This window comes from Penaeus chinensis, chromosome 35 (assembly GCF_019202785.1).
Source record: "Penaeus chinensis breed Huanghai No. 1 chromosome 35, ASM1920278v2, whole genome shotgun sequence".
NCBI lineage: Eukaryota > Metazoa > Arthropoda > Malacostraca > Decapoda > Penaeidae > Penaeus > Penaeus chinensis.
In genome coordinates, this window is record NC_061853.1 from 9,424,285 (window position 1) to 9,439,284 (window position 15,000).

The window sequence follows — 15,000 nt, forward strand, 5'->3', positions numbered from 1 at the left end:
TATGCATATACACACAATATGTCTATATCTATATCTGTCTGTATGTATATATATATATATATATATATATGTATGTATGTATGTATGCATGTATGTATGTGTGTGTGTGAATGCATCTGTGTGTGTTTTTTGTGTATATCTGTGTGTGTATATCTATGTGTGTGTGTGTGTTTGCATATGTTTGAATGTGCGCGCGCGCGCGCGTGTGTGTGTGTGTGTATGTGTGTGTGTGTGATTTTTTAAAAACAAAAATATACATACACATGTGTATGCATAGATAGATAGATATGTGGATAGATAGAGAGGTGGAACGGGAGAGAGAGAGTTTGTATGTGTGTGTGTGTGAGGGAGAGAGAGAGAGAGTTTGTATGTGTGTGTGTGTGTGAGGGAAAGAGAGAGAGAGACAGACAGACAGACAACAGAGAGATATAAATACGTAGATAGATAAATATATAGATAGATAGACAGACAGACACACTCATTCATGTGTATATGTCTGTGTGTGTTTACATGATAATGTCACATAATTCGAGATTGCCAGAAATGTCCTTGTTTTTTCCATCAGTTAAGTTAAAAGCACTTATTCGCAACGATCATTTGATACTGTGTCAAGCAATATGTACATCCGTTATCCCTGTTGTGTCCAAATATACTGCACTTCTTTCATCCCACGTGTTTTTATTATCATAATTGGTAAATTTCTTAATCGCAATTGATAAGAAAAAGTAAAAATTCTTTGATTCGAGGTTTAAGATTGCATATAATTGCTTCTTTTATTAAACTTTCTCCAATATCTATAAATTCCGCAAGATTATTCAGCGTCATTCAATAGTTTTGTTATTATTATTATCATCGGTAGTTCTGGTACAGTTTATATCATTATTCTTAGTAGCAGCATTGTCATTATTGTTAGAATCATTATCATTACCATTGTAATTATTGCCATCTGCATGATCATCAGTTTTATCATTATGGTTATGCAATTGGTCGTGAAGACGAAAATAAAGAAGATAATGACAGGTGGTTATTATGATTTATATAGTTATGAAAACAATCACAATAACCATAATAAATATTATAATGATAATAACAAATCAAGTCAAGAGAGGCAATGACAAACAACAACCACAGAACCCACTTCAACAGCAATAACAACAATAACGATAATAATGATTAAAATAAAGATTATAACAATAATTATAAGGCTAATAATAATGATAATGATAATAATGATGATAATGATAATGATGATAATGATAGTAATAATAATAAAAATGATGATAATAATAATAGTTATAGCAATGACAATAGTAATAACACCAATAATAACAGTAACAATAATGATGAAAATAAAGATTATGATAATGATAATAGCAATGATAATAATAATAACAATAATAATAATAATAATAATAATAATAATAACAGTCAATATTATTATGATAATAATAATAATAACAATAATAATGATAACAATAATAATAATAATAATATAATAATAATGATAATAATAGTTTATGTAATAATAATTGCAATAATTATAATAATTATAGTAATGATTATAATAATAATGATAATGATAATAATAATGACAGTAATAAGGATAATGATAATATTAGTAATAATAATGATTACAATAATACCAATATTGATGATAATAATGATAATAAGCATGATTATAATAATGATGATGACAGTAACAATAGTAATCATCAAACCAATAATATTAAAGATAATAATGATAACAATAATATTAATAATAATAATGATAACAATAATATTAATGATAATAATGATAATAATAATGATATTAAAAATGATAATAATGATGATTTAAAAAATGATAATGATAATAATATCAAAAATGATAATAATAATGATATTAAAAATGATGATAATAATGATATTAAGAATTATAATAATAATGATATTAAAATGATAATAATAATGATTATAGCAATGATAATGATGGTGATGATGACAATGATAATAATAATAATAATAATAATAATAATAATAATATTATTATTATTAACAATAGTAATAATAATAATAATAATAATGACAGCAGTAATAATGACGAAACAATAATGATCATAATGATAATAATAACAATGATAATAATAATAATAACAATAATAATAATGATAGTAATAATGGTAATAATAATAATAATAATAATAATAATAATAATGATAGCAATAAAGATATTACTAATGATAAGAACGATAACGATGATGATAATAATGATAATCATAATCATAATAACAATACTGATAATAATATTGTCATTAATATTGATAATACAGTATGATGATAATGATAACGACGATACCAATGAAAGATAATGAGGATGATAAAAACAATAACAGTAATCACTAGCACTCGCCAATAAATACACATAAAATAACTTTACTACGTACGTGGGATCCCGGATGTCTTACAGGGTCCGTAGACACAAACTGCAGGAAATCATACCGGTCACTAGAAAGAAAAAGCTTATCGTACCTCTGCAACCTGCTCGAGGTATATAAGGGTCCCTCTGACGTTCACTCGACCAGTGAAAGGGAAGATACGAATAGCAAAGGGAAAGACAGAAGAACTGAGAATATTTTGGGCTTTATTAATTTTCCTCGGGCAGTTTTATTATCTTTTAAAGTCTGAAATATTCCTTGCATTTTTGAATCTACATAGTTGGTGAGTTTGTGTGTTATTGTTTTTCTTTTATCCTATTGCACTGTCTTTTCATTATGTATATATGTATATGAACACTTGGATTCTTATATAATAAGAAAACTGTCTCATCTTAGTAACTTTAAAATGTGCTGCTATAGAAATAGTTATATATTTATATTGTCTTTTTATATGATAAGTTATCCGTCTTATCTTATTAATAAGATTCTTGCTTAAAGAAAAAAATACATATGTATTTATACATATATACATATACATACATATATATATATATATATATACGTATATATATACATATATATATATATACACATGTATATACACATATATATATATATATATATATATGTGATAAGTAATGAGTCTTTAATTTTAATGGAATTTACCGTAGGATAGTGATACCAGGGATATCAGACATGTTAGCGACAAGTTTTTTTGACGCGATGAAACACTACACCCTTCCCCCCCCCTACATCCTTCCTCGGGAGTTAAGTTGTCCTGTAGTTGCATCCTGTGCTTGACCTACTTTCCTTTCTCTGCGCCTTTCCCTTCGTCCAGTCTTTCTTGTTTCTTTTGCTTTCTTTTCTATCTTCCGCATTTCATTCTTTTCTTGTTCTTTCCTTTCAGATTTCAGTTTTTTTATTTTTTTTTTGCCTTTTTTGTCTGATTATTTTTTCTCCGTCTCTCTCTCTCTCTCTCTCTCTCTCTCTCTCTCTCTCTCTCTCTCTCTCTCTCTCTCTCTCTCTCTCTCTTTCTCTCTCTCTCTCTCTCTCTCTCTCTTTCTCTCTCTCTCTCTCTCTCTCTCTCTCTCTCTCTCTCTCTCTCTCTCTCTCTCTCTCTCTCTCTCTCTCTCTCTCTCTCTCTCTCTCTCTCTCTCTCTCTCTCTCTCTCTCTCTCTCTCTCTCTCTTCTCTCTGGCTGTATTCTGTATTCACTTTCTCTTTCTTTGTTACTTTGCCCCTTTCTACTACCCCGTCATTATCCCCGCCCTCACTCTCATCTCAGACACTTCTTCCTTTTTGCGTACATATATACATTCATATATATATATATATATATATATATATGTTTGTATGTATGTATACAAACACACACACACACACACACACACACACACACACGTGTGTGTGTGTGTGTGTACGTATGTATTCATATCTATGTCTGCCTGTATGTATGTGCAATGCACTCCTTCCATTACTTTCCCTATCCTCACTGAAAGAATGTGACTTCTGTATGAAGCGCAAAATAGTTGCGTTATGCCCTGTTACCAAACAGTGTTGCGCATCGTAGGCGGAGAGGACTCGGTTGAATGCGCATTGTGGTTGGCGGGAGGAAAATAGATTCAGTTCATTATGGTTTCATGTTTATAAACTTCTCCGTTATTATCCATCTTCTCTTTATCTTATTTATTAGTCTGTTGTTAGTATTTATTTATATGCTTAATTGTACTACCTCACGCACACGATAAGTACATCATTCTACTCCTCAAGGTTAAGCTGCGATCTCGTCATTTCACTTTTTAGCTTCACACGTGACCCTCCCTTACCGCGCCCCCTATTTCCCCTCCTACCCTCCTCCCCTCGCGCTCCTCCTCCCCTCCCGGCTCTCTTGTCACCGAGGGCGATGCGCAACCTCTCCCACTCCCTCCTCCCTCCCCCAGATACCTAAGTCCATTATTGGGCATAGTACTTTTACTTTCCGTTTCTTTCTACTTTCATACTCTGGGGTTCTTACGAAGTGTTTTGTTTAGTTTTCTTTCCTTTTTTGTATGTATTGATAAGTTCGATTATGTTTTGCTCTAGTTTTTTTCTCTCTCTCTCTTTGTGCTTCTGTATTCTGTGTTTGATTTGAATAACTTTTGTACCTCCCTGACATTTACAAAGGGTCGTAGGGAAGGCCTATACAAGGGTCGTGGCCAAACTCCGTAAAATCAAACAAGGGTTGCGTAGGCCTAATGCATCCGGTGTGTGATTCGACCTTTGTCATGAAACCCAAACAGAGGCGGTTCCGAATAGAAAGTAGAGGGAGTCTGCAAAATGATATAGAAAAGAAAATTACTTTTTTTCAATCTGGACTCTAGTTTTTACTCCTAATAGGATGATAACTCCGAGAGGTATAACAGTCGAAGAAAGTAGAAAGTAGTTCCCTCCAGCCATTTCTGTATATACACATGTATCTCGAATGCAATAATATTACAACACGCGTCACTGTTCGATGTAACGCCCCCCAACCCCTTCCAAATCTAGCATCTCCGGACACAGAGTTCGATTACACCACCGGTACTTTCTCTTACCTAATTCAGGGTGCAGTTATTGAGGTTACCACAAGGGTGATAATCCGTCCGACTGTCCTGGGTCCCACGTCCTTCTTACTGGTCACGCCCTCGTCCTTTCCTCTACCGCACGAGGCTTGACTAATAACAGTACCTTCTACTTTGAGTTGGGATGTTTACTTACCGTGAAAGACCTTGAGGAGCGACAGTTTCTTGACTTAATAGATGTAAGTGTTACGTGTGAGTAACTTTTTTTAGGATTTACATTTGGGAACTTTATATAAGCTTGAAATAAAAGCGAATGTAAATATAAATATGATCGCCCTATAATTCACGTTGTAGAAAACTGGCACTTTATCCTCGGGTTTGAATTTCTGGGGAAGGAAACATTGTGAAAGATAAGTAATGATGACGGGTTTCGGTAGAGGACTTTTTTTCGAAAATAACGGAAACTTACATTTGCGCAAATAATATCTCTCGTAAGAGAATCAAAATACCTATGACATTTTAATCCAATTTTGATCCGAAGTTATATAACTCTTTCCGTCGATGTCACATTTCCCCTTTGGCACCAGTCCCCGCACATCACTCGAGAGAAAGTCTTTGAAGAGGAAAAAAAGACTCCCATGACTGATAAGCAGCCTCGAAGATGTAAATGTTATGCAGCAGCGGTTTTTTCTCCCTTCCACACATGGCAGCGCCGCCCAACCGCGCGAGTGAAAGCAAAAGTTGGCCCTCTGCCCGGCGATGACGTCATGTCCGTGGGGGTCTTTGTTTACCAAACCTTTCTTCCTTACCTCTCTTTTTGATACGAATTTGCAGTGATCTTAAATCGTAATATTATGTTCTTTATGTACTGTTAGTACTACAGTTATAAATTAAATAATTCGTCTTTTTACGAGAGAATCAGATTCCACCCTGTGTCACCATTCTCTTATCTGATTTAAATAAGCAAAATTAGCTATGGACCACATCTACCGCAACGACAAATAAGGAAACTTAGGCTCACTACTTGCGCTGACGTCGAAGTCGCCAGGAAATTGTGAATTTCACTCTATTTTCTTGAGTATATAATTTTGTGCTATATCAGTGGAACATTTTTCGACAAATGTTTTCCTTACAGAGTGACTATATTTCGTTATGATATTTAACGAGGAAAAAAATAGTCAGCTATCTCCTCGAGTAATGTTTATTAACATGAGATTTCATATTCATATAATCTGATAGTCGCAGGAACATCTAACATTCATTACAGTAAAAGTGGTATGTTAATTACGTGCACGCAAGTTCTCTTTCATTATGATAAACAAAAACAATAAGATGATAATTACTTTAACGAGTTATTAGTGAATAAAAAGAATAACAAACAAAAACAAAAAAACTTACATCCACCTACCCTTTCTCGGGGTATAAGCTTCAGCTCTTGGTGGCAGGGCAGGATCGCCCACACAGCCTCTACCCAACAAGGGGAGAAAACCTCATGTGAAAGTGTCAGAGGCTGAAGGTCTGTAGGAGTTGGCGTAGGAGGGAAGGAAAAGTGGCGAAGGAGGGCAATGCGTCCCGTCGATTTATCATTGTCCTTTCTCCATATTGTATTCATTATTTTTTTTTTTCTTATTTTGTAAGATCGATTATTCCATGATAAAATATTTGAGTATCATATTAGTAGAGTATCCTACTTAGATTTTCTAAAATTTAAAGATATAAGAATTAACTTTTCAATACAATGTTCGTGTTTATGGATATGCATCCGCCTACAATCCATACGCTCTCTTTCTGCGTGTTTATCTTGGAGTCGGTTTCTTCATGGGGAACATTTTGGCATGAGATGCCCCGCGTAGAGCATAGAAAGGATCTGGTGAAATTGTGTTGGGGCGTGAGTGTGGGCGCCGGCGGGAGGAGCCATGCCATCGGGGAGGTCGCATGGGCGGTACCACTTGGGCGAGGCAGGTCGACATCGGGCGGCGACGAACGCGAACCATCACTTAAGAAAGCGCAGTGGCTCTGAACACTCACGCTGCTCTTCATTGAGTGCTGCTTAAGGTACGTCACGGAGAACGTAGGCCTACCGAAAATAATATTAGACTTCTTATAGCTTTAATGTAAGACAGTTATTGAAGATAACTACATAGTGACAGTCAGACAATCTTGTATACACAAGTAACAAAGTGACAACCTGCGAGTGCTTACAAAACTCCTTTTACAAGAGTTTACCCTATAGAGTAGCGCTCAAACTGATTCCGTTTTCTGTGAAGCTGAGACGGCTTACCTCACGTGGTGACAGACGACAGCAGGAAAGTCGGGAAAGTTTTTCCTCGAAGAATGACAGGATGCGGACAGTGATGGTGATGGGTCGGGACGGGAGTGGAGATGGCTCGATATTATCTGTTATCTCAGAAGTGAAAGGAAAAGGGAGATTGCAATCTGTATGGAAAAGCTGAAGAAGATAGAGGGGAGAAAGTCGGAGAAGGAGACAATCGGACTGCGTTTGAAAGTATCCAAGAGGCCTGTGTGAACGAATTTTAACCACCTGTTTTCATTTCAGGGTCTGACCTTCGCGCTTCGACTTGACAATCTGTGACCTTGATCTGTGAGTCTTAACGCTGTCTTACGGACTTTGGAGTTGCTTGCTTTACGAGCTGAACAAAGCAGTGCTGATATCTGTTAGCCATTACCTTCTCTCTATCTCTCTGTTAATTAGTGAGCTCTTTTAAATACCAACAATATTTTTAGTTTTTCATATGACTTCATCCATGCATTCTAAAACGACTTATTGCAATGCCCGACTGCCCTTGTGCTCTGCTTTTCCAACTGATGCACTTTTAACCATGATTGCTTTGACGAGTCTGACCGACAGATGGCGACAAAGAGCCGATGAATATGACCATGTGATCCAGCTGGAGAAGGTGACGCAGCTGGTGAGGAGCGTGACTTCGCAGCTGGTGACTTGTGACGTGTGGGTGACGCATCTGGTGAGGGTGACGTGACATAACGCTGCTAACGAGTGTTAAACTAGTGACTTATTTCTCCTATCTAATCTCATTTGTTACGATTGTTTGGAATTTGTGAATTTTGTTCCGCATCCTGTGTTTCGTATCGAGAACTTGCGATTGGGAGAGCTAACTTTCAAGTAACGCGATACATTACGTAATTCATCATCTCCCTCGGGCTTCATCCCTCTCTGCTCTCTCTCATTGCCTTTTCCTACTTATTGTCACTTTGTCCTCTCTTCTTATACCCTTTTTCCAGCTCTCTGTACCCTTCATTATCCCTCGTTCTCATTGTTCCCCTCCATTTTGCTTACATCTTCCATTTTACTTCACATTTACTTTCAGTCATTCCGTTCACAGATGCGATGAAATCACAGTGTTTACTCTTATCTGCTTCCCCTTTCTGTTTGTCTGCTCTCTCGGTACGCGCTTTCCATCTCTGCCAATTTCTCTCCCTCCCTCCCCCCCCCCCCCTCTCTCTCTCTCTCTCTCTCTCTCTCTCTCTCTCTCTCTCTCTCTCTCTCTCTCTCTCTCTCTCTCTCTCTCTCTCTCTCTCTCTCTCTCTCTCTCTCTCTCTCTTTCTCTCTCTCTCTCTCTCTCTCACCTTCCTTATCCCTCTCCCTTTCTTTCTTTCTCTCCCTTTCCTTCTCCCTCTCCCGTTACTTCCCCCTCTCTCTTTCCTTCTCTCTCTCTCTCTCTCTTTCCATCTGCTTTCTCTCTCTCTCTTCTCTTTCTCAATTTTTATCTATCACCTTTCTTTATCTTTCCCTCGTCTTTTTTTTTTTCTCTTTTTCTTTCAGATTCTCTATTTATCCGTCTCGTTTTTTCTTTCTCGTTCTTTCTCAAGTATACATTCTTCATTTTTATTTCCTTCCACTGCATTTGTGTGCATCATGTTCTACGTCGTCCCCACGCAGTCGGATTATAACCACGCCCACTGTCAACCCGATTCCCACAAACACGCCCGCCGACAAGCTAATTGCCACAGATACGCCTGCAGACAACCTGATGGCCACAGACACACCCGCATGTGATATGATTCCCACAGACACGCCGGCAGACAACTAGATTTTGGTTCATTTCCCTATTTTGTATAGTTTCTTTCCTCAGTAGTTTGCATCCATTCTGTGCGTCTATCTCTCTCTCTCTATCTATCTATCTATCTATCTATCTATCTATCTCTCCTTTCTTTCCCTCTTTCCCTCCTTCCTTCCTTCGTTCCCTCCTTCCCTCTCTCCGTCTCCCTCTTCCCCTTTCCTCCCTCCTCCCTTTCATCTTCCCCCCCTCTCCCTCTCCTTCCCTTCTCTATTTCTCCATCTCCCTCCTTTTTTCCCTCCTTCTCCCCCTCCATCCCCCTCTTTCCGCTCATCCTCTCACCTTTCATTTACAAGTGACACCGAAAAAACGGATGCCTTTTCGGACAGGTTCCTCAACAGCAGACTTTCACGCCCAGTGCGGTGCAAAGGGACTGCAAATCACGAAGACTTTCACTCTCGTAATCGCAGGTTGAGATGATCCACGCGGAACTTCAAGACGATTGTTTTGATTAGAGCGTTAATGATTACTTGGAAATGAGAGCTGGTTAGCTGTCTATCTGAATAAGGTTTCTTTCGTATAGTAAGCTAGTTGATGATTATTTGGCGGAAATATCGTCATCAGAGGTGGAAGTAAGGTTTCTAATTCGACACTTTATAGTTAGATTGTTCATCACTTGAAAGTAGGAGATAATAGCCGGTTTTCTCCGTAAATAGGTTTATATTAGATAAGTTAAGAGTTAATTGACAACATTTACATACACATTCTTCACCTGATGAAAACTATATAGTCCGTTGAGAGTGGGCGTGCGGGCGTGATAATTGCACAACAAGAATTTTCCCTGCCAGTTTTCCCGCAACCGATGGGGCGTTGCAGTCGGGTCGTGAATTCGCAACGCACGAACTGCCACGCAAAGGTGAAGAAAGTTGAGCGTGTTGTTAGTGTAGCATTTAAGAAGAATGACATTTTTTAAGGTAACAAAGTCGACATTTCAAGACTGAATGTGTTACGTTAGTCGTGGGATGGAGATACACACTCTCTCTCTCTCTCTCTCTCTCTCTCTCTCTCTCTCTCTCTCTCTCTCTCTCTCTCTCTCTCTCTCTCTCTCTCGCTCTCTCTCTCTCTCTATCTCTCTCTCTCTCTCTCTCTCTCTCTCTCTCTCTCTCTCTCTCTCTCTCTCTCTCTCTCTCTCTCTCTCTCTCTCTCTCTCTCTCTCTCAGTCTCTCTCTCTCAGTCTCTCTCTCTCTTTCTCTCCTCTGATTTGCCATTATCTTACTCTTCTATCGTCTTTCCCTGTTTTGTCTCTCTATTTCTCCTCTTTCGCTCTCCCATTTTCTCTCTGCTTTTCTCTTTATCGTCTTCATTCCATATAACAGTTTTCTCCCTATGTGTTTATCTCTTCCTTTCTCCATACTATTCCTCGAGATAGCCATACCAAATTTTAATTAGATTTACTGCGCGTGAGTGAAGGAGAAAATGTTCATCAAGCATGTCACTCACTTTTACGTGACAGGCAAGTTCGTTTTGTTTGTTTTTTTCTCGTAATTCCGAAGAATAGAAGGTAAAGGAAAGAAAAGAAAAAAAAAATGTAAGTTCATATTATCAAAGAATGTCGCTGCGAAGAGAAGAAAGATGGAAAAGTCCCTTTGATCTCGGCGAGGCGATCCCTGACTAAGAAGAGCCTTAAGTGAATCCCTTCTCAGTGGATCTTTTGGTCGGTCCCTCATTTGTTTTTGTTCTATTTTTAACCTGCAGGACGTCATGAGGTACTTGACGGCGGTGGTGGCGTTAGCGGCATGCGCGGCTGTTACTCATGCCGATACTAGGAACAGCTGGTCGTGGGGCGCCGACGGCCACGAGGAGGCCCATGACTCTGCGCATTCATCTATCTCGTCGGCCGTGGCAATAGCCCCATCGTCGGGGTCGCCCAGGACCGTCTCCTTCACCACCAACGGCGACCACCAGTTCGTCGACCCTGGCGTCAGCGTCATCAGCACGGCGAAGCAGAGCCAGAGCGTGATTCCTCCTCCGATTGCGATCGCAGGGTCGGCCGGATCGGTCTCGGTAGCGCCGCAGGTTACCGGGGATCATCTGAAAGGCGAGACGCCCACCGGCAGGGTCGACGGAGCCGCCGCCGGAGATCTAACGGAAGGGAGGTTCTTCGGCATCAAGTCCAAGCTCTGTGACGTTGGCATTGGCTTTGACGTAAGTGAAGTTTCTTTTTTCTTGGCAATAAACTAATAATGATGATGCTAATGCTAATTATATAATACTAAAAGTAATGACAACGACGAAGTGAACGTCAGAAACATAATAAATAGTTGCGGTAACTCAATCAACATGCGTCTACTCTTGCATGAAAATACACTCATGTTTGCGGAGAAAGGAAGGCAAATGTGGCACTAGATGTGAAAGTTCCAAGTAGCTTTTGCAGCCAATAATCGCTCTTATCAAGCAATCTGAGCCTTTCACTTTTGTCGTACTTGTTTCCTGGTACGACATTTTGGCTTAGTTTACTCATGGATAGTTTAAGAATACTAATGTGTAGGTAGAAAATATAATAATAATCTAATATACAAGTAAAATGTGTGATGTAACTGTTGTTTTTATGTAATGAAGTTTTTGAATAAAGATATGCTAATCCCATGCGTCCATTTCCCGCAGTGCAAGAAGGGCTACCACAAGGGCGACCACATCAGCCCCTACGACATCAACTACGTGCAGCCCGTGCAGGTGGTCCCCGTAGGCGGCCCCATAGCGTCCGTGCCGATCAACAAGGGTTACCACCACAAGGCCAAAGGACACTACAGCCCACCTTCCACGGGTTACGGCGCCCCACATCCTCCCTCATTAGGTTACGGAGCTCCTCACCCTCCCTCCACTGGGTATGGTGCCCCCCCTGTCCCACCACCCTCCCCAGTCGAGCTACGGCGCTCCCCCTGCCTACCACCCTCCCCAGTCGAGCTACGGCGCTCCCCCAGCACCCACCTACACACCCCCGAAGGCCTCCTACTCAGCCCCGACGGCTCACGACCAGACGGTAGTGCACCACGTCCACACGCACCACCACGTCTACACCGGCGGCTCAGGCGGCGGATACGCGAAGGACTCCTATTCTGGCGGCTTCCTTGACCGGTCCTCCAGCTCCAGCAGCTCCTCCGTCAACAAGATCGGGTCGGCGCTTCCCGTCATCCCCCTCGGACCCTCCTCCTCTTCCTCGGCCTTTTCCTCAACCGACTTCCAGAGGCTGTACCGCGAGGACTGCCAATGCGTGGACCGAATTTACTGCCGCGACCACGACATCGTCGGCAGAACCAGCCGCAACTTCGGTTCTCTCCTTGACGCTCGGACCCGCAATACCGACATCCTCTCCACCGCAGATGACGAGTCCGACAAGCAGGCCGCAGCGTCAGAGAAGCAGGAAGTCGTGGTGGAGAAGGAGGACAAGACCGAGACCGCCGCAAGGACCAAAAGAGACACAATGAGGTTCGTCAACGACCGCTTCGGTTCTTCGACCAGAACACAGGTAAGGTCCTAGATGTTTCTTGGTTACTTTATCCTAATAATCTAATAATTTACATATTTACATACTAGGGTAACGCGAAATACAACCTTTAAGGATGAAAATGCATAAACGGACACAAATAACGTTAATACAATTTTATTGTATAAAAGAAATCTTGCACCCACAGCGTCAGTCGTCCCTCAGCTACACCCCCGGTGTGAACGGCTGCGCCGTCGGCCACGTGTGCTGCCGCAATCCCTCCTTCCGCCAGTCCCGCCAGGTGTCCTCCTGCGGCCGTCGTAGCTCCTTCGGGCTCCTCGGGCGCGTCAAAAACACGCACTTCGAACAGGGAGACACGGAGTTCGGCGAGTATCCTTGGCAGGCGGCCATTCTGCGTCGCGACGCCGGAGATAACGTGTACGTGTGCGGCGCCGTCCTCATCGACCATCGCCACCTGCTGACGGCGGCGCACTGCATCAGCGGGTATGACCTGGGCTGGTTCCAGACGCTTTTTTCTATCCCTCTTCTATGCTTACTTTTACATTATTTTTACATGTCTATTTATATACATATTTTTGGTCCATACTCCTCCCCCTGGCTCTGTCCTGTTCGTATTAGTTCAGTTTGTGCTTTTCTCATATTCAGTCTCACTTCATGGAAAGTGTTCTGAACTCTTCGCTTTAGATGAATATATATAAACTTGCATATAAATATATGTATGCAGATATAAGTATATGTATGCAGATATATAGATATAAATATATAACAGCTAGACTTGTATACCATATAAAACAAGCCTTTACTAATAATTCTTCCTGCAGTCTAAGCCCCGCCGAGCTGAAGGTGCGTCTGGGCGAGTGGGACGTGGGCCGCGACACCGAATTCTACCGCCACGTAGATATCGACGTCCTGGGCATCTACCCCCACCCGGAATTCTACTCTGGCAACCTCCACAACGACATCGCCGTCCTAAAGCTCATCTCCCCCGTTGATCTCGTGACTAAGTGAGTCGCGTTGTCAGGGCGTCGTGACCGTACTTAGGTCAAGGCACTTGTCGGCTTCTGTTGCTTAGTTGTTATTTTTTGTGATTCTTCGTAATGCGAGTTGCTTTCGGTGGGAATAGGTTCCAGATTATTTGATTTTTTTTTTTTTTTTTACAATTCTATTTCCATTCTTATCTTCTCTCTCTTTTCAGCCCTCACATTTCCCCCGTATGTCTGCCGGACCGCTTCACCAAGTTCACAGGATCTCAATGCCAGGCTGCCGGTTGGGGCAAGAACGCCTTTGGAGACCTGGGTAACTTCCAGAACCTGCTGAAGGATGTGTCGTTGCCCATGGTAGACCAGAGGCTGTGCCAGAACGCCCTACGCCAAACCAGACTGGGCCCCAACTTCTCGCTGCATGAGAGTATGATCTGCGCCGGAGGAGAGGCTGGTTCCGACACCTGTGAGGTAGGTTGTGTGGTTGAGTCAGCTGTAGGTTTCAGAAGTAGTAACAACAGCATAAAAGCTTATTAGATAATCAAGTTGCATGAACAAAATCATAAACGAAATATCCATACATAAATGAAAATAAGTGGAAAAGATAAAGTACGTGGACCAATCTAACCTTCCATCTACTCCCTCCAGGGTGACGGAGGAAGCCCCCTTGTCTGCCAAGACCGAGACGGAACGTTCCGGCTAGCGGGTCTCGTGTCGTGGGGTATCGGGTGCGGCCAGCAGGGCGTTCCTGGAGTCTACGCGAACGTACCCTTGTTCATAGACTGGATCAGCTCCATCACGAGATCTTAAGGTTTAGGAAGAGTGACACAATCCGTAAGAGAGAAAGAGAGAAGCACCTCAGGGTCAAGTCTGGCTTGAATTTGTGTGTGGATGAATTAACGTGTACAACTGTAAATATATATACAGCGTACAATATTTTCACTCTGTAGGAAACGGGAAAAAATGTTGAATATTTTTTGATTTTCTGTTGTTGGGATATTTTGATTGTTTCAGTTACATTGAATATATGACAGTTCCTTCTCTACTGGCTAGAGAACGAACTCCTAACATTTCTTGTTATTTCTCTAGTCTCGAATTACTAAGCGACATGTATTCCGTCTTTCCATACTTATACTCTAGAGAAAGGGAACTTGCTCTAAAGATACCACAGTAACCTCTGGACAGAAAGACACGTATTCTACATACATATACACTGAAATCTGTTATGAAACCTTTCTTCCTCATCTTGCCTCTGGATAACGTATTTACATTTTATGATTTTAATATTATTTTAACATCATACCATCGCATCACATACCATATGAATTCCGATATCATGCTCATACTTAATGTATTTTCTTCTCCTTGTTCTTTAAAAAGAGCTTTAAATTAATGCTTAGCCAAATTTCAGCAGATAGTGGCCATGGGTGCACTATCATGTTGTATCATGTATCATGATTATGTGTTTGACTGAATAAAGTGTTAAAAGTATGATGTTTTTTTCTAAAATAAAACGACAGGTTTT

The 15,000-nt window shown here is 40.7% G+C and overlaps 1 protein-coding gene across 1 annotated transcript; it reads left to right on the forward strand.

Annotated features, from left to right (window-relative positions):
• Positions 1-2,566: 2,566 nt before the first annotated feature.
• LOC125044534 lies at positions 2,567-14,966 on the forward strand. The gene is given in 8 exon segments (XM_047641230.1): positions 2,567-2,697; positions 10,746-11,195; positions 11,655-11,951; positions 11,953-12,516; positions 12,683-12,978; positions 13,317-13,499; positions 13,691-13,946; positions 14,124-14,966. Coding segments are annotated over 7 exon segments (2,202 nt in total). The 5' UTR covers positions 2,567-2,697; positions 10,746-10,751; the 3' UTR covers positions 14,286-14,966.
• Positions 14,967-15,000: the final 34 nt, after the last annotated feature.